The 20,774-nt window shown below is 41.0% G+C and overlaps 1 protein-coding gene across 2 annotated transcripts in view; it reads right to left on the bottom strand.

Annotated features, from left to right (window-relative positions):
• piezo2b (piezo-type mechanosensitive ion channel component 2b) overlaps positions 1 to 19,289 on the bottom strand; it is a 78,936-nt gene extending 59,647 nt beyond the window's left edge. For both annotated transcript variants that reach the window (XM_018745142.2, XM_018745141.2), the window contains exons 1-2: positions 19,220 to 19,289; positions 4,468 to 4,593 (exon numbers count right to left, since the gene is read on the bottom strand). In XM_018745142.2, coding sequence (XP_018600658.1) covers positions 4,468 to 4,593; positions 19,220 to 19,226 — 133 coding nt within the window. In that variant the 5' untranslated portion in view covers positions 19,227 to 19,289. The remainder of the gene's footprint in view (positions 1 to 4,467; positions 4,594 to 19,219) is intronic.
• Positions 19,290 to 20,774: the final 1,485 nt, after the last annotated feature.

Below are 20,774 nucleotides of genomic sequence, written 5' to 3'. Positions count from 1 at the left end.
GAAGCCAAAGAATGTTGGGAGGAAAATGAGGGAGACATCAACTCAGCCCTTGCAAAAAACAAATACTTCTGAAACTGATGTTTCCATTAACAGAGGTACTGTTGGTGGTAACATGTTACATTTACTTTGTGTCAGAAAATTTTGAGTAATATTTGGCATTGATACTTATCAATTATTGATACTACTGTATATTTCATGTTTATGTGTATAATATTTAAAAACATCATACTCTTTCCATTACTTTTGAAAATGTAGCTTTGAAACATTTTTCTTTCTCTCCTTAAACCACAGACCCAACAGTAACACCTCCTTACTGGGAGCTGTCCCTGGCTGTTCTCATTGGCCAGTGTTTATTCTTGAGGAATCACAATTTAGTGCTGCCTTCAATGACATCATTGTCATTGGGAAGTGGTGACAGCAGAGGGAAAAAAACTTGTTTAAAATAAGTTTAATAAGCATAGACTGTGATTAGTAGTTTACTAACGTTAATGTCCAGTGCTTGAAAAGGCGAGGAGGAGCACAAGCACACAGGACACACGGGCGCATTGACGTCAGAATGGATATATGTACATCACAACTGCGTGTACATCTATGACAGCTGTCTGTCCTCTGTCCATAATTATTTTGGGCTGTCAATGAAGCACCGCCTCTCCCATCATCCTCCACTTCCCCGTAATACCTCCGGCTCCAAGCTGATGTGCAGCTGCTGTCTGCAATAAGTTAGATACAACTTACACTGTTTTTGACATTTCGGCATTAGAGAATTTTGTGTGATGTGAAGGGTAAAGGAAGGGGTCCTAGAGCCGTATATGAGCACAAACACCTTGGTCTAACTCTGGAAAAGTTTCTCTATTTACCTTTCTAATTTACAGTGTATCACAAATACCTCTGCCAGGGGACTGAAAACCATGTTTTCCACCATGGCTCACCTGGGTGAGTGAGTGAGTGAGTGAGAGAGAGAGAGAGAGAGAAGCAATTTGCAGCACCCCTATGTTCCCATTTGAAAAGCCCTGCTGTTGCCTCCCTCTCCATGAAGCTGTCTGGTTTGCTGACATTTACTGAACATTTATACATTCAGCAGATGCTTTTCGTACAACTCAGAGTAAACAAAAGTGCATTTCACCAATAGACAGAGAGAAACAAATACAGACATGTTTCAAGCAGAAGAAAAAAAAATACCAGTACAAAAGGAAACGTGAGAGGCTAAGAGGAGATAAGGACATATTCACACCTCCGCAAGCATATTTAATTTTTAGGACCGCTCTGCTTAGTACACAGTTAATAACCCTTGACCCTCAGATAATGTGTTGCTGCAAGTTGGTCATCTGAGCATTTTAAACAACCTACTTTTAAAGGGCAATTTGGAAGATAAGGAAGGAGTCTAGCGCATTTATAGCATTGAGGAGACATGAAATCATTTCTCTGGCACCGTTGTGCTCCTGCCTAATTGGATATGGCAATGATTATTTGTAACATTTCAAATAAGGAAAAACCCTTTGTCAGTAAGCATAAAATTAATACTACTATGTGTGCTGGTGTAATTATGGGAAACAGTAACATGGGAAGATTCAAACTAAGGGAAGACAATCAAAGGCTGAGGTTTTTCTAGTCTTGATAACCAAAATCCTTCAGCAGTCAAAATAACATTTCTAACCCCGTCAGGTTGGTGGTGTGCCATCTGCCCTCCTTTCAAAAACAGAAAACCTCTACAAACCTTGAAAACCTTTAAAGTGAAGCATTTATTTTGACAGCTATTTTATTCTAATTCATATTATAAGACCTCACTAAAAAGGAATGCAAATGCAACTTTTACTTCGGTTCAGCATATCAGCTGTTAATTTGATTTTTTTCCTGAATGCACTTCAAAAATAGTGAATACAATTAGGGTTCTTACTTTCAGCCTCATTAATTTTCCAATAAAGCTGGGAAGCACTGTAGTCTAAGCACAGACTTAAGTTACTGCAAGAAGTTCACACTGAGTTCATGTAATGTTTAAATACTACATCTAATTAGAAAAGGTGTTATTATCAATAATCTATTTTTCAGGACCAAAATGGTCAGGGGCCATTGCAAATTGTAAATGTGTCTCCTGGTAGCAGAAATGTTCAATGCCTATCCAGGATGCTGTTTTATTAACCTGATGCCTTATGGTTAATCAAGGCCATGCAGGACCTGATAGGGCCAGAGGGCAGAAATATATATATTTTTTAAATAAAGAGGGCACAGAAGGTTCAGTCATTATTAACCTGGTCAAAAAGTTACTTTAGTATTGGAGGCATAAAAGGGTATGTGCCCATGTCTCATGCACATTTCCCCTATTTAGGAAAAAGCTGCTGAGGTGTGAAGTAATGGAAGAGGGCTTCAGCAAAGGAAGGTTCAGGGAGTCAAGAAAGGTACAGCAAGACTGACAGAGGGCAGACTAAATCAGGGCTGAAAATGTTTATTTTAAATGTACCGACCGTGTGTGTTTCGCAGGCATATGGGAATCAGTCACATTGCTTAATGTAATAAATCATTTGTACTCTCCACACCTGTCTGCAGAGTGTTCCAGATCACATACTGGAAACCAGTGCTGCTAATGCCTCAGTGCCCAGCGCTGTGTCTGAGTCCAAGGCTGGCTGTAATGCAGAGCAGCTCTTCTGAACAGCTCCCTACTGGTGCCCGGATAAATGCGTCATTCACTGATCCTGGACCATGCCACTATCACTGATTCCCAAGGGCTGCAGAGCACACATAGAATCGCCGTCCTGCTCACAGAACTCCAGAGTGCATGTGATCACAACTGCACGGCTTCGGTCCTTGGGCCTGCTGGCTTTCTCATGCATCACGTGTTGTCGTTGGCGCCCATGCATTCAGAGCGAGTTAAAACAGACTGGGGCTGGCTTCACACTTCTCATATTATTCAAATAAACAATCACTCCTCCAGTTCCCAATTCAAAGAGAAACAGATCAAAACAACGTGACGTTAGTTATAGCTGGTCTGTCCTGTTACCCTGCTACTGCCACACCACAGAGCCCCAGCCATGAACAACCTCTTCATTCTACCCCCAAAAATGTGACTATGAATGAGAATAATTATTAACAGGGCAGCAGGACATTACTGTTAATGGGGCAGCTGGTAGTTCAGTGGTTAGAACTACTGCCTTTGGATCCAAAGGTTGCAGGTTTGATTCCCATCTCCAGCTGTAGTACCCTTAAGCAACATACTTATCCTAAATTGCTCTAGCAGAATCACCCAGCTGTATAAATGGATAAATAATTGTCAGTAGCACAACACTGTAAGTTGCTTTGGAGAAAACTGTCAACAAACTAAATGAATGAGACCAGTGCGGAGTGTTTACGGCATCTTGTGGTAGCTCATTTTTTTTTAAAAGTTGTGCATCTGTTGCAAAAGATGTGAAACAACTTAAGCGGGAAGAATGCATTTTTTCCATCATGAATTTTGCCAGTTGCTTTTTTATTATCTACTTATTACATCCAGGAGTATAAATATTATAGCCTTATTATATCCAAACATTGCTGCTGTCTAAAAAAATGTGACTGCCATGCATTTGGTGGTATTTTCACTGCACTTATAGAGCATCCAGCATATTCAAAGCTTTTATTACATCCATAGTGCGCAATCAGTTATCTACAAGAGCAACAGTCTTGTTTTCAGGCAGCTGTTAATTTCCCCTTGTTCAGAAGGTGTACATGACCAGAAATATATCCGAGTTGTGTTGTGTACTGTAGAAGAGAACAGGAGCTGTGTCTACCCTGTCTAGACAACATTCACCTTTATAGTTTGATACTAAGTTTCAGAAGCTTAGTAAGGCCAACTATTTGCATCACTCCACAATGGAGGAAAAAAACAGTGACTACGATTATTTTGGACACCTGTGCTTTTGTAACTTCCCTGCCAATTCTGTTCAGTACAATTGAGAATTTACTGGTCAGTTTCTCTTCCTGTTTTACACAATCCAGATGTCTATGGGAAGGATTCTTCGCGAAGGCTCCCATCAGGCCAGAGCAGTACTGGCATGTTGGACGCCTGCACGACTGTTTCATGGTGTGCAATGTGGAACAACCTGAACTGGCCTTCTACTAACTAATGAAGGCTTCCAGCTAGACTGCACCAATATACGTCAGCTTTTTGTAACTGTCTATGACTTTATGGGTTTCTGGTGTATAAAAAATATTATGTGAGCAAGAGGTTTGTTACACAACTGCTGTGTTTGCCTGTTGTTTGCATACTGATTGTATTGTTTGTCTGGTTGGATGAGCGTGTGGAGGTTTCAGTTTTTGACTTGTCTCAATGTATACATGAGACACACTTAAAATTTCCATGTTGTTTGTATCAATAGCTTTTTCAGTACAGACCAATACAGAGGGAAAAAAATCAGCGCAGCTTCTGGAAGCACACAAAAAAGACAAGTACACACTGGAACACCATCATGTAGGGAGCATACACTGGAATTTTTTACTTACAGTTGAATCCTGGCTTGATACTACCGCCTGCCAGCAGACTGTTGACAGTGATCTGATAGATGATGTGTATCAGTAGGAAGGACATGCTGATGAAGCACAGGGATTTCAGGAGGCGCCCCGTGTGGCCTGGAGGACAAATAGCAATGTTCACTGTTAACACACCAGTTAAACAATTCTCCAATTGCATATGTCACATAGATGGCACCTGCCACGAGGTTCGCTGAAGTTATATTCTGATGATGGACACCAAATGTGGGTACAGCAGGCTACTTACCACATTCAGGGTGTTTCATATCTATGAGATTTGCTAAATGAAAATTTATTGCTTTTATTACATTTACATTTATTTATTTAGCAGACACTTTTCTCCAAAGCGACTTCCAATGAACTCTATATAGTGTTATCAGCCTAGACACCTTATTCACCGCGGTGACTTACACTGCTAGATTCATTACTTACAATGGGTCACTCCTTCATACACCAGTGGAACACACACTCTCTGTCACTCACATGCTATGGGTGAACCTGAACAGCATGTCTTTAGACTGTGGGAGGAAACCAGAGCACCCAGAAGAAACCCACACAGATGCGGGGAGAACATTTAAACTTCACACAGACTGAGCAGGCATCAAACCCACATCTTCTCGCACCACCCAGGTGCTGTGAGATATTATTATAGATATGATTGTGTCACAATATATCAAAAAGAAAGGCAATACAGTGGTGGACTGAGGTTTTCTATGTCTATTGAACCCACACGAAATATATATTATTAGTATTTTGGTGAAGGATTGCTGATGGAAAATTCTTCTCAAAAGGGAAGTTCAAGTAGGTTAACCTGTCTGTTTGCAGCTACAAGAACTTGGAATGGATTTCACACGTTAGGGTCTTTAGCCCTACTGTTGCAGCAGGAGTCCAGGGTTATACTTTGTTCAGGACTTCAGAAGGAATCAGCATCATATCCCTACTGAAGAACGAAATGTGGTCTTTGGATCAACTTCCAAAAGACATTCTTCTTTTCCCAGTGTACTTTTGTTTACCCAATTTTGCCTTCTTTGACCACAAGTGAATATGAATTCACACGTCAGCAGAAACAACACAAAAAGGGATTGACTCGATTCCAAGTTCCATGGGATGAAAGCTCCAGCTTGGGGTGGGAACACCATCAGGAGTGGATCCCACAGACAAGGGGCCACCACCCCTCCTACGGGGTGATTCCCAAGCTGCCACTGCCAGTGGGCTCACCTTGGGAGCACTAAAACCCACTCACTATATTGGAAAAAAAACAGATCGCATCCATATAGACATGCAAACATAAAAAAAAACAAAAAATGACTCACCGTCACAGGGCATGACTGTGACTGACATTGTTACTGACGCCATTTTAACCATTCACCATTTCTCTGAACTCATTGTGTAGTGTGTAAAAGATGAATTACGGTTAAATGTCATATCCTTTTCATATTGTGAAAGTCGGTCACCTTACAAATGAAGGCGTTCCCATTCCTGTTGTTCCGGTGAAGACAGTTAATAATTAATCACTTTCCAGTAACCTTTAATGTAACATTTGTATAACGTGACTATTTCTTTGGAGGTCAGACCCTCTGAAATATTCAGACACTTATGATCTTTCCATTAAGGAAATATGAGACAGTGTATTTATGCACCATGGCTAGCACTCCCATAAAAAAATTCATTACGCATTTATTGGTTGCCACTTTTACAATTATCTTAAGGATGGATATTTTGCACAATGTTAGGAGTATTCCAACACGAGATCCTTAGTTGTATGTATTTTCTAAAGGTGTTAGTAAAGTGATTTGGCCCATGGACCTGATATCATTCATATAAAATAATTACAGCCACATACGTCAAACAACACTTAGCCGTGCTCTCCGCTGGATCGTCGGAGCTGTCAGATCCAGGCCGCAGACAAAAAGCAGAGGCTGCTTGGCGTAAACACAACCAAGAACATTAATACACTTCACAGTCGCAGACCACTAACATTAATGCACACAGTTACTCTTATGGTTTAGAGGTTAACACTTTGATAGAACATTCAACAGTCTTCTACTCATTTAACCAGTGGTGAAACTCTCACGAAGGAAGGTTGTAAAAAAAAAAATTTGTTTTTTTTTCTTCTTCTACTGAAGTTGGGCTTTCGGGGCTTCACTACCACTTAGATCAAACAAACAGAAAGGCCTGTGATGTGTTCAATGAGCTACAGCAAGAGCACTTTGTATAACAGAAGCTCTGCTTTCCAGGTTGGCAGAAGCTACGTGCAGTGAGGTGTGGGATACAAAATCCTTAAACAAATTATGGAGAGGATTTATCATCACCTTCATGTGGATATAAATGATTAATAAACTACTGTCAATGAAATGAGTGTTTAAATTTCAGTACTACGGGCAGCACGATGGCCTTTGGACACTAAGTTGTTTGTAGTGCGAATGTGTGCACGTGTGGCTACAGTGTGATGGACTGGCGTCCCGTCCAGGTTGTAACCCCCAGCCTTGTGCCCAGTGATTCCAGGATGGGCTATGGACCACTGTGACCCTGACCAGAATGATGGTTCATGAAAGTGAGCAAGTCAGTGAATTACAGTAGTATCAGTCTCCTTTTAACAATAACATGCACTGCATTTCATTATTTTCTTATGTGACATGGAAGCTAAATAAATCAATGTAAAAACACATGACAGACACATGTGTTTTTAATTTCATTAAAGTTTTTTCATGAAAGTGTCTGATCATTCCTGATACTGTGGTACCAAGAGTGAAAAAGCTGTTCAAAACTAATTTCCTGCTCATTTTTGTTTTTACGTTAATTTTAACAAAATAATCAGAACATACACTATGTATTTGTACACTGTATTCAAATGTTCAACAAAACAGCAAGTCATTTAACAGTTGTTCCTTTGGCTAAAATAGTGCAAGAACTTGCAGATTTATGTATCATTCATCAGTGTATTTTTACACAGTCCTACTGCTTAATTCTACAGGGGTGACAATTCTGAGTACAGTCATACAATTTACTTAATATTATTCCATTACACTCATTGCCACTACTGTACTTCTTGAAAATTTATTGAAAGGTGATTCAAATATTAAAGAGTGCCCCTTAGACACCTTATCTTACACTGCCTCAGTCAGTCCAAAATACTGTAGACATTTTTGTAAGCGGATGAATGAGTCCAACTTAAACAGTCAAATGGCCTCATGTGCAGTAAGGATTATTTCAACAACTCATGTTTGGATGTGTGAATAAACTGCCCTGTAGTTCGTCTTTTCATGTTACGCTGGAGTATGTTTGTCTTGTTTTGTAGGAAAAGGTTCAGCTCAACTGAACTTCAAACTTCAGAATAAAAGTGTAAGAGAATGGTAGAGCAGTCTTTCGACACTGACAGCCTCCCTCAACTCTTCAAACTTGCCTTAATAGGCTGTGAACCACTTCATTTCTTAACCCTAACCCTGCACTCCCAGTATCCCTCTGAAGAAGAAACAAGGAAGAACCAACACTTTTGCTCATGAATCTTTTGACTTACACACCAGTCTGACGTTTTGCTAAACTATCTGTCCAAACTACCATGTTGTGTGTGTGCCACTGCCGGGAGCATAGCGAATAGCGCTGCTTTTTTGCGAATGGACGTGGGTTCGATCCCCATTCAGTCTGTGTGGAGCTTCCAGGTTCTTCCCATAGTCCAAAGATGTGTAGGACTGTGAACTGGTAACTCTAAGTCACCCATTGTACGTAGTTTATGTAGCAGTGTAAGTCATCTTGGGTGAATAAGGTGTGGGCTGATAACTACATAGTGTTCACTGTAAAGGGCTTTGGAGAAAAGCATTTGCTAAATCAAGTAAAATAAGCAGAAGATCCACTACCCTGCGATGTCTCTGCTGCCAAAGGGACCACTCTGAATGGGTCTTCTACAGATATTTAGCCAAGGATCCCCTGTTTATAACAGATGTGTCAAGGGATTTTCTATCAATCCAGTAGCCATTTACCTTTTATTGCACCTGCTCTATGTCTCTTTGGGTTCCTTCTTTTTCAGATGTCCTTTTTTCAATGACCAGACCCTTGTCATTCAAAAATCCAGGTCCACTTTGGAGGAACCAGTGTGGAGACTTCCACCACTGACTGTCTGCCTGCAAACTTTGAATTCCCTGAATACAGAGCTTTCCTTCATGTGACAGGACTCAGACCAAGGGTGCCACAACTACTGACCAGTAAGGGCTGGTGTGAGGGTGTTTTGGCAGCTTATAACCACCAAGATTTATTAAATACAACCTGTTTTGGACAAAAAAAAGACATAATGTGAGTGAACCACAACCACCCCACTTTAAAAAGAGGCTCCAGAGCAAATCATGTAGACGACTGCCATTTGTTAGTTTTGAGGAAAGCCTATGCTTGAACACAACACACAAAATTAGCTTGACGTCATGGATACTGCGGTTCATGGAACATGGAAACAATGCGTTTAATGGAAAATGAAGTTCAGATCTTCCGGGGCTGAGCCCCTCTGCCCCCAATATCACATTTCCTGTTTGTAAAACAATAAAAGCAATCCTGGGAGTATTTGTGTCTGGCAGTGTTTCTGCCCTTCCTGAGTTGGACATTACCTTGGGCACACAGACTAAACACATAATGGTCTCAATTCATGAGCTGTGCAGCCATGTAATAAATAGCTTATAAGCTGGACCCTAGTGCTTTGCATAACTGTATTTTGTAATATTAAATTAACAAACAAATGATCAAATGAATGAAGGATGAAACTTTATTAATTCTTAAGGAAAATTCACTTTAGCTGCAGCAGCATACAAATATAAAAAACAGCTGTATAAATAGATTTGACAACCTGAGAACAATGCAGCTTCCATATCACACCAAAACGAGTGTCTGAATTTCACTGAGAATGATTAATGAATGAATGAATTAAGAGTTTGTTCATGTTTGCAAAGTAAAAGTGAAGTATGTGTATATTTATGCTCATGTGATTATAAATGGTTGTAGGTGTAAAAACCCTCATGTTGACTTTATAGCTGTTAGGACATGATACAGTGAGCATTTCACTGACTTAATAGCTCATAAAGCAACGTGACTTCAACCCACAGTGTGCACTGAATAATGTGGGAATAATGCAATTTCCTCCAGTTTCAGTCAAAAGTTAAATGCTTTAGTTTAGTTCCCTTTAACAGGTTCAGCTGCAACACATTTGGCCTTTTTTATAGTATACCTACAGGTATTTCAGATAATCTGGTTTCTATTATAGTGATGTAGACCATCCGTGCTCAACTCATCAGAAGTGTTGCCAAACACAACAAACGTATATATACCTTGTAAACTGTAATTTATATTGCTACTCTGGCATTTCCTTGCAGCCAATACATTAAGTAACCCTGTACATACCTACTGACACACACATATTTACAAAATCTGGACAGTATTTCTTCCAGGCCATTGTCTTTTTCTTCTGTTTACTGTGTTGTTAGCGCAAATGAATAAATCCATAGAGACAGTACTTACACCATAGCTGGAGACAAACACCCCAGGTTGTGAGGAGGGGAGCAATATTAACACCTTTTCCCATCCTTAAATGCTGCACCCTCCACCAGCAGAAACCTGCCTGTATTCCTTTAGAAGCGACTGACCTGTGTGAACTCCCAAAAACACAATGTGTGCATCTTACACAACTGAAGAACATGAAAACAAACATTACTGTCGATTATTAAAAAGGTTTTCCCAAAAATGAGTTCCCAGATAAAGTCACCAGATTCAAAAGCGCTAACCGTTGATCCCTGAACCCCAGCCATCAGTGTGTCAGTGTGTTTGGGCTCTTGGAAGAACAACAGTCTATGAAGGCCTTCAGCAGCATTTCATTTCAGCAAATTATTTTTCAGCTATTAAAAAACAAACATACATTTCACATGGCTTAGCATTAAACCTACAACGACCTAAGAGTCACAGGAATTACAGGAGTCAACCTAAAGTGTCTGAACATTATTGTAACGAAACATTAATTTCTAATGGAGCTGTATGTGTTCTATGTGTACTCTTCCATTAGAGGTGTTGTACACTGAAAAACCCGCTACAACAGTTTGTAGAATTATGTAGCAATCTCAACATCAACTATAGGAATACACACACACATTATCTGAAAGCACCTGTCCCATGCGGGGTCGCAGGGAGCCGGAGCCCGAGCCGGAGCCAGAGCCCAACCTGGCAACACAGGGCGTAAGGCCGGAGGGGGAGGAGACACAGCCAGGACGGGACACCAGTCCGTCGCAAGGCACCCCAAAGCAGGACTCGAACCCCAGACCCACCAGGGAGCAGGACCTGGTCAAAGCCACTGCAGCACTGTGCCACCACGCCCCCCAACTACAGTAACATTACAAGTAAAATAGCAGATTCAAGACTAACTTTTACAAATAAACTATACAAACATGGAAATATTCAGCTATTTAAATGAAATAAACAATTTTTATAACATGAACACCCTTTCACGGTAAAAAAAGCCTTAATGCCATAATCAAATGAAGATCATCTAGAGTAAAATATTACACATCCATGCAGTGAAAGACAGAGAAAATAATAAAAGACAAGTCTGAAATCATTAAGCACACTAACTGAAGCAGAAAGCAATTATTGCAAGCGTCAGTTTAGTAGGTTTTTCAGAATACAGTAAAACAAAGCAACATGGCAAACCTTTAAGGAGACAAATTGTTGAATGTTCATTTGAACCTCTCACAATAGGACTATGCCTGATTGTGAACAACATGTATCCATTTTTTAAGTTTAGCTAATCATTGCTCATATGAGTGTGACATACAGTATAAACTAACTTTTTAAACATTATCTCCTCTATTGTGCAGTATTAATAACCTGCAGAGCACACATTCATATGGTACTTAAACAGCGTAATTCAGGGCTTTCATAAGAGCCTCACCACAAGGGGCAGTTGGTAGCACAGTGGTTACTGCTGTTTCCATTGGGCCTGAAGGTCACAGGTTTGAATCTCACCTCCTGTTGTAGTACCCTTGAGCAAGGTACTTACCCTAAAACTGTGCAAATAAAATAATTGTAAGGCAGTTTTGAGAAAAGTATCAGCTAAATAAAGAATGGACAGTGATGAAGCAGCTGTTGAGATGCTGAGCTGTACATAGACTAAACACAAAAATCAGGCTGGATGTTGGGTTCAGACACTATGTCAATGTCCCCTGCTACTCAACCCTCTGAAAATCCAAGTGTGTTTTGTGCAATATTACATCAACAACCTGCACACAATAAAGGAAGAGAAAAGTTACTAGATGAGCACCGGTGATATATTTTCCCTTCAATATATAACAGCAAAGCCCTGAATGGAAAGACAAGAGAATGTGATGAATTATGTTCTCACATTCCTTAAGATACATTCTTGTTCTTTTTCACTTTTTTCTTGTAATTACTGCAAAGTGCTAAAATGCTACAAGAAAGCATATTTTAAAAATATTCACAAAAAGCACACATCACACCCAAAAAAATCTGTCTTATAATGAGCTGTCTTAAATTATTAGAGCAAAAGGAAACAGGAGATAGACCCATCCATCCATCATCAGCACTTGCCCAGTGCAGGGTTCTGGTGATCCAGAAGCCCTCCCAGAAGCACAGGGTGGGAATCAGGGAACATTCTTCATGGCATGCCAGTTCATCGGAGGCCAATCACACACACTCACTCATTCACTCATACACACAATATGAGCAATGTAGAGTCACCAGTTCACATGAAACACAGATCTGTGAGATGAAACTAGAATGAGTGCAGGAAATCCATGCGAACACAGAGTGAACATGCAGACTGTATAGCCTGTGGCAGATTTCACCCCTGGTCTGGATGCACAGCCCAGAAGCTGGGAGGAACCAGTGGTAACTGCAGTGCCATCTTGCCACCCAGTAGACAAAGATATCCCTCATAAAAGGTCAGTGGTTAAAGGTCAACTGTCTACGGCATCGTATTGCAAAACCACATCTTGACCATGTCCTCGTGAAGCCCAACAACCTGCATGAGGATTCAGTACATGTCCATTTACATTTAGCTCATGCTTTGCTCCAAAGCAACTTAGTGTTAAAGTACTTACAATTATTTACCCATTTATACAGCTGGGTAATTTTATTGGAGCTACTCAGGGTAAGTACGTTGCTATAGCTGGAGGTGGGGATTGAACCCGCAACATTTTTTGGGTCCAAAGGCAGCCATTCAAACCACTACACTACCAGCTGCCCCTTTTTGACAAAATGCACTCAATAGGACAGACGAAAGCCATGGTGCAGGACGCTACAGGCATGTTCTTGCACCCCCACTCTTCATATATTAGTGAAAACTGTAGCAACACTTGGTGAAGACCTGTGCAGCAGCGTGAAGTATACTGGGCAGAGTGGAGAAATGGGATACGCTCTATTGAATTGTCCTTTAGCGTGCTCTCAACAAATTGAGATCTGGCAAGAGCCCAAGCAGCTCTGCGGCCCAGGGCTGTCTGCTTCTGACATTTTCCTAGTAACATGGGGCATTTTAAGAATCTGCCACAGGCAATAGTGCGGATGTTTAAAACTTCCACTGCCCATAAGTTCTATTTTTGCTACTTTTTCAGACCCTATTGGCTTTGAAAGAAACTAAGATCTTTCAAAAATATTAATCCATCATTTTTTTTATTTTTGTTATTTTGGCTGAGCGCTGAAGGGAAATGGACGTTCCCGTCAAGAACATGGGGACTCCCAGAGTAAACGGCTGGGCTTTGGCTCAATATCGTTCAAGCCCATTTCCTGTGGAAGGCGTTCTCTCTCCAGTGTCGTCTCCTAATGCTGCCTAACACAGAGTGTGTGTATTTAACTGGTTTTTATTTATTCTGGGTGATAAGATAGAGCCAGATCTTAGCAGTTCAGCATCAGCAGATCTGAACATATATATTTTCTCCATTCTCTCTCTTTCATCTCAGCATCTGCATTTTCACTTTTATAAACTATTGGTGAATACCTGATGCCCCTAAAAACAAAAAACTACAATTGATACGAAACTGTTGGAAACTGTACTACACTATAGCTACTTAAGTTTTCTTGTTTAATTTTTTTTTATTTTTGCCTTTTTTCCATTTAAAGAAAATTATTGCAAAGCAACAGCATATAAAGTAGCACACACACATACAGCAGTAGTGGAAAGTGTGAGTACGCCTGGGTATCCAGGGTGACATTTGTACGGGATGAACTGGACGAACTGGACAGAAGAATCAGAGCAAAGCAACCCAGAAACAGCCTGCACCTGTAGAAATTGCTGCAGGAAAGCTGGGAAGATGTGCTGACTGATTTCCAGCTGAGAATAGTTAACAGAACAGATCATGATAAAAGTTCCCAGCATGTGTACTGAAGCTTTTGACAGGTACTGTACGCACTTATTTAACTTACCATAAAAATGCTGGGCATAAGCGTACGTATGATCTCAGACAATTTTTCTTTTCGGAGAACAGACAAACAAGTTATTGTGTTAAAAAATGGTGCCTGCTGCATAATTGATGGGCAGCACCTGGTTTCAGTAACATTAACAAAGGCGACTCAAGATCCAAGCTTCTCACTATTTCCTCGAGCGCCTGCCGTAAAAGTAAACAAAGAGAACAAAACCGCCTGTTGTGAATCCTCAGAAGAACTGGCACGAAACCTCCCAGGGACAGCTCACCCAATGCAGATCTTCTTCCTTGATTTTCCGAAACACCAGTAACCCAAAAAGCACAGCTACCACCCAGGTCCAGAGAAGACACCCAGCTTTAGCAGTATAGAGCAGACACAGAGGGCATGCAGTAGTGTCATGGTTACAGCTTCTACCCATGGGTTGTAGATTCAGATCCCACTTTCTGCTGTAAGACCCTCGAGCAGTGCTTACTCTAAATCGCTCCAGTAAAATTACCCAGCTTTATAAATTGGTAAGTAACTGTACATAGCTTAAAAATAGCCTGCAAGTCATGTTGGAGAAAAGTGTCAGCCAAATTAATAGATGTAAAAGTACACAGAGGTAGAACACACAATGTTCCACACCGATGTTGACAATCCCTACTGCTACGTGTAAAGGAGCCCACAGCTCCAGCCCTTTGACTGCCGTGACAGGTAATCATTAGACCGAGCAAAACACACTCCCTCAATAACTCCTTGTCAGATCATCCTAGATCATACAGGGTTTGACCTCAGTGTAACTAGTTAAACTCCTTTGGCTGCAAATTAGAAAATTATTCTTGCTGTGTCTACAATGTAAAAGCATCTTTTTCCTGCATTGTTTAGCTGATTTCTTTCTCACCTTCCTGAGAATCAAGAGGTCTGAAAGGCCAGAAACCTCCTGGGTACGAACAACCCAGCACTAACACACCTGTAGACCTTATTCCAAAGTCACAATACTGCAAACTTGCGGTTTCCTGCTTTCTGTCATTCAACAGCAGACCAATTAAACTGCACAGATGGCAAACAGAGTGACATACATGTTCTGAAGACATGCTGTGTCTATTCTGTCTTTACTCATTGTCAGTGGTCACTGCAACACGGCTTAGTCGTCTCTATGGTTCCCAAAGTTTCCCAAAGTAATAACAAGGGGCACATTTTAAAAATCCGTTGCAGACAATGGTGCGGATGTTTACATCTGTTACTGCTAACATATCCTATTCTAGGAGTCCATTTTTAGTCCATTTGCACAAACACCTAGGAGCATTCTCTAAAAGTCGAGGTTCACCTTTTCCATTTACACTCCAGACAATGTCAAAGGGCTAAGCACATTCTGAAGTGAAGAAAACGAAGCCCACTGAACTAACAATACCCAGAAAGCGATACTTGATTGGAAAATCTGTCTTCTCAACTTGATACTTCAGAAAAGGTCATTTGCCAAGGCGCTGTACATACCTACTCCAGTCCCATCACTACTGCGGTCAATAAGCCCTTGAGCATGACAAGAATATATAGAAAATATATTCCTTGCCTAGCACCCTATGCTTCAGGGATAGGCTCCAGACCACTAGGATCCTTCATTAGGACAAGCAGTTAACAACAGTGTGTGAATGACAGTTATATGTATATTTTGTATTTACCAAATGTGCAGGTAAAATACTGCAACAGAAGTGCATTGTTAATTTGTAAATGTTACATCAAGGACAAATTAATCTTTTAGAGTCAAACGTAAAAGATATAAAAGATCTAGTCTGCACTTTCAGCTTTGGTTACCCTAAAATGGGATGAATGATGCCCAATCACCCAGAATGAAGGGAATTTAAGTGCTTTCTACTCATCCCCACTCTCATATTGCTGCAAAGTCTGCATATGAAAGATTTGTATTTGTATTTCTCCACAGCTTTGTGTAAGGAGTGAAGACATAAAGTAGGAAGTGGGGTTACTCAGTCAAGAATGGCTTCCACATGGAAAAGCTCAAAACTGAGACCAACCACAGTTTTAAAAATTTCTGTATAAGCAGGTATTGCATGGGCAGAGATGATGATTTGCATTTTAAGAGCTCAGGTTTGAATCCCATTACCTGCTGTCGTACCCTTGATGAAGGTATGAATGAATGAATGAATGAATGAATGAATGAGCTTTATTGCCAAGTATGTTTACACAGACAAGGAATTTGTCTTGGTGACAGGAACTTCCACAGCACAGACAGAATGACAGTGACAAGACACAGATAATAAAAGTAGAGTGGGCTAATAAAAGATTAAAAAAATATATATTGAGTATAAAGTACACAATATACAAAATAGACACTAGACATTATATGTTTATACAGGTATGTTATATACAATGCAAGGGAAAGTAAGTAAGAGATATGATGTGAAAAATAAATATAAATAGAGTTGTTTATTGCACCGGTTTACTCCCTAGGGGGCATTTAGCTGTTCATGAGGTAGATGACCTGAGCAAAGAAACTTTTCCTGTGCCTGGCTGTCCTGGTGCTCAGCGCCCTGTAGCGCCGGCCAGACGGCAAAAGTTCAAAGAGGAAGTGGCCTGGGTGCGAAGGGTCTAGGATGATTTTGCCAGCCCTTTTTCTCACTCTGGACGAGTACAATTCTTGGAGAGTGGGGGGATGCCGATGATTCCTCCAGCTATCCGGACTATCCGCTGTAATCTTCTGAGGTCTGATTTTGTAGCTGAGCAGAACCAGACAGTTATAGAGGTGCAGAGGTACGTGGCTTGAACTGATACAGTAAAATTACTCATCTGTATGACAGATAAATAAAATCTGTAGCTTAAGTTACAACTTTAAAACTGTGAGTTTCTTCGTAGAAAACCATAAGCAAAATGTTACCTCTGTGGTCCTAAACAAAGTACACAGAATTCCAGGTGACTTTCCCAAATTTAAGGACAGGTACAGGAGACCATGCATGCATCCTCCCACCCCCAGGTGTCAACCATCCTTGCTGCAGTGAACATACAAGGATCACAAACACTGCAGGACAAAGTAGATAGCCTTAAAGTAACATATATGCACATCTCTTTAACTATGTATGAGCCCATAAGTGGTCCACTCTAAAGACTGGCTGCTCTCTCCTGTGGCCTGTTGAAAGTGGGCACACTTCAACTGCATTTTAGGCCTTTTCCTGTATCCTGGCTACGTTCTTTCCACAGAAGATCATAGCCAAGGGCTTGTCTGCCGGATACCTTTATCTCTGCAAATTAATTATTAATTAACAGTTCCGTGTGATTACTTAAAAACAGAAAAGAGACACATTACAGGTTCAACGAAGACAAATTACAGATCCTTTCAAACATATCGATCAAAAATCCTTCCAGTATTGGTCATCACCTTAAAGGTCCAAATAAACAAGAAACAAATTATTTAATATTTAATTTCTGTGATAAAATGTAAACTATATAAAAAAAACAAACAAGAAAGAAAATAATGTCTTAAACTACTGGTTCTGAAATAATAAGGCCATCATTAATGGCCATCAGCTTCTGTGAGCATTTACATGTATTTTGACATCACACACATACACACGTTGTCTGAATCCCTTGTCCCATACGGGGTCGCGGGGAGCCAGAGCTAAACCCAGCAACACAGGACGTAAGGCTGGGGGGGGCACACACACACCCAGGATGGGACGCCAGTCCGTCGCAAGTATTTTGACATGTTCCTCTTAAAACTTAGTGAATTTTAAATCTCCTATCTTAATTGCTTTAAAAAAACTTTTGGGTTAAAACCTCAGAACAGAAGTTTATACTTAGTGTTTCATGGGTTCTGCTCTAGCTCAATATCAGTGAACTTTAATACAGGTTTCACATGACTGTGTTAGGTCATGCACTGGTCAACTAATGCTAATCATCACATTGCACCTTACAAGGTTCCCGAATGACAATCAATAAAATGAAGGTTCCTCCGATTGTACTTTTGGATGTTTGCGTTTCTTCCAAACTGTGCACTGAAATGAAGGCCCTTTCGTGTGTATAACTATCATTTAGCATTTCATTCTGCATTATCCTAAAAAGAGCACAACCGTTAACGCAGTGCAGTAAGTAGGGCTGCTGGCTGAAGTCCCATAAGGGGCACTGCTGTTGTACTGTTGTCACAGTGACATAACAGACAAGAAAACGTGCACAACCATGAATCACTTTCAGCGAAAGTATCAGCTAATACAGTTGTTAAAGTGCCAACTTTCCACTCCCTGCATTTGCATCTTACAAAACCTGAAACACTCTTTTAATCAGCCAAATTGTTTAAATAATTAAATATGCGGCATTATATCGCTATCCCGGGGCCAGCCACAGCACTGATCTCGGTTCTTCCAGAAGACCTGCACAAAACCCACTTCACTTCAAAGACGAGTCTGATTCCACACTGAAAATGATCCACATCCAAGAGGCAACTCCATTAGAATTTTAGTTCTCGCCATTAGCTGTCCAGACTTCAGGACACTGCAAAATGCAAGGTCTGTGAGGTATGAGACGATGGCTAACGCACCAAACTTTGGGAAAACCCTCCCAAATATGAAATCTTAACTATCGCATGTTTGTGTCACATCCACAACCGCACCGCAAGCAGCAACACCTGGTTCCAATTAAGCGCCTGGCGGTAATCGGAGCACTTAGCTTTAAAAGACACTCCTCAGCCCCTTTGCAGTTGCAGAATCTCATTGAGACAACTGTCCCCTCTGTGCCTATGTCCTGTTGTCCCTGGTCTTCGTTCCCTGGCCTCTGACCATTCGCCTTGCCCCCTGACTTCGTCTACAGATTTTTGCTCCCACTCTGACTGCCAATCGACCGACTCTTCACCCGTCCCCGAGAACAAGAACTCTCCTGATCCCTCAGTTCCAAATAATCAGATCCTGCAGCTGGGTCCAGCCTTCCCTGCATCCTCTGTTCAGCATGACAGTGTGTTTTTATGATTCCCAGGAATGCTCACTACTCACTGCTACATGGACCCTCAGCAGTTTATTTCACGTAAGCAAAGTGTCTTCTGTGCTCATTTGAAATTCCTTGACCTGTGTTTTTTGTTTTCCATTCCTCAGTTGCCCAGTCTTACTTCTGAACAGCACAATAACAGACTGTCTTCTACATTAGCTGCTTCTTTGCTTTGTTTATCATCACTTCTGTATCACTGCATGAGCTCAGTTCTTCAGTGCTCCATGACAATTTCCTGAAAATTGAGGCCTTATAAAAAATAATTTGACTGAACTGATCTGCAACCCTCAGAAGAGCAGTTGCTGAACTGAATAATGTCAAAAGGGTTTTGTGAGTGTTGGCGTTGGAAAGGAGCGCTTACCCTGCATGGTGATCCTTGTTGGTTCTGCAAAAAGTGGAATGAGTAACAGGTAGATGAGGTAGATCAGGGACAGGCCATTGAACCGGAAGAGACACGCTGCAAGACAGAGACACAAATCTGGGTTAGTTACATGACCTTACATTAAGTAAAGAAACATTTATAACTGATTCAGGCAATAATCAGTAGGTGTTACACCGTATTAATGTAAATAAGACCTAAAGATTTATTTATACATAACATATTTCAGTGCCATAAACTTCAGGAAGAAGATGGGTCCACTCCTGAGTGTCACTATGATATTTAAGGACCTTCCATTGCTGCTTCTCCACATAGCACAGTCAATGAGAGTCAGCCCATTATTTATAAACTGGCTCAAGGGATGCTGTGATGCAGTGAAAATGCAGAAGAGTCAAGTTTATGACTTTTTAAAAATAATTGGTACTCATAATATCACACAGAAAGCGTGTCCATGCATTAATCACATTCTTGCTTTCTAAAAACCTTCTTGAGGTAGCCGTTGTTAACTCTCTCACACACACACACACACACACACACACACACACACACACACACACACACACACACACACACACTCTGTCTGAACCGCTTGTCCCATACGGGGTCGCGGGGAGCCGGAGCCTAACCCGGCAACACAAGGCGTAAGGCCGGAGGGGACGCACCCAGGACAGGACACCAGTCTGTCGCAAGGCACCCCAAGCAGGACTCGAACCCCAGACCCACCAGAGAGCAGGATGAGGTCCAACCCACTGCACCACCACGCCCCCCGTTGTTAACTCATTTAGAATCTTTTAAATTGCAGATTGCATTGCAGCAATGTTTAACAAAAGGGGTTTGGACAGAAACATCTGTGATGTTCTGGGCCAGGAAGCAAGGGGGGACTAAGTCCACTGTGCATTCAGTGCAAAGACAGAGATTGCATTAAGATAGTGGAAACTAATGGTTCCTCAGTCAGGCATTCAGCATCCTGCTCCTCTAGGTAAATCTGAAACGCGTGTCCTATAGTTGTCAGGTGAAACACATTCAGACATAGTGGAAATGAGTATTCCATTCTTTACAATAAAATATTTGTTCATTTAAATGTAGAAATAACAAAAAACTTGCCGTAATCTTGCTTGTGGTAAAAACCATTTGCTTATTTCATTGCACTAAATTTCTTGTAGTACTTTCAGAGGTTCTGAACAGTAGAGAAGCCAAGGTGCACCTCTATGATACTGGCCTAAAGAGCAGAGTGCAGGTCACAGGTCTCACTGGCTTGTCCATTTGTGCAAGAGGAAGTTTTTCAGACAGATCTCTGCCTTGCAGGTGATGATTTGTACACTCTGGTACATCAAGTTATAGCACCCCGCAATGGGCCTTCTCAAGCAGATATGCTTCCAAAGTACAAATTGCCTTTCTATAAGGTATAGATTTTGCGTCACAACTTTTTCACGTTTTCCTGCTCGTTATTCAACTGACATTACGCCAAGACGAGGGCTTAGATTGCAATTATGACATACAGTGTTTTAATTATAAGCATTATTGACCTCTATGATGA

The sequence above is a fragment of the Scleropages formosus genome, chromosome 7 (assembly GCF_900964775.1).
Source record: "Scleropages formosus chromosome 7, fSclFor1.1, whole genome shotgun sequence".
Taxonomy (NCBI): domain Eukaryota; kingdom Metazoa; phylum Chordata; class Actinopteri; order Osteoglossiformes; family Osteoglossidae; genus Scleropages; species Scleropages formosus.
The sequence above is the reverse complement of the archived record's forward strand: the minus strand, read 5'-3'. Positions and strand labels throughout refer to the sequence as shown.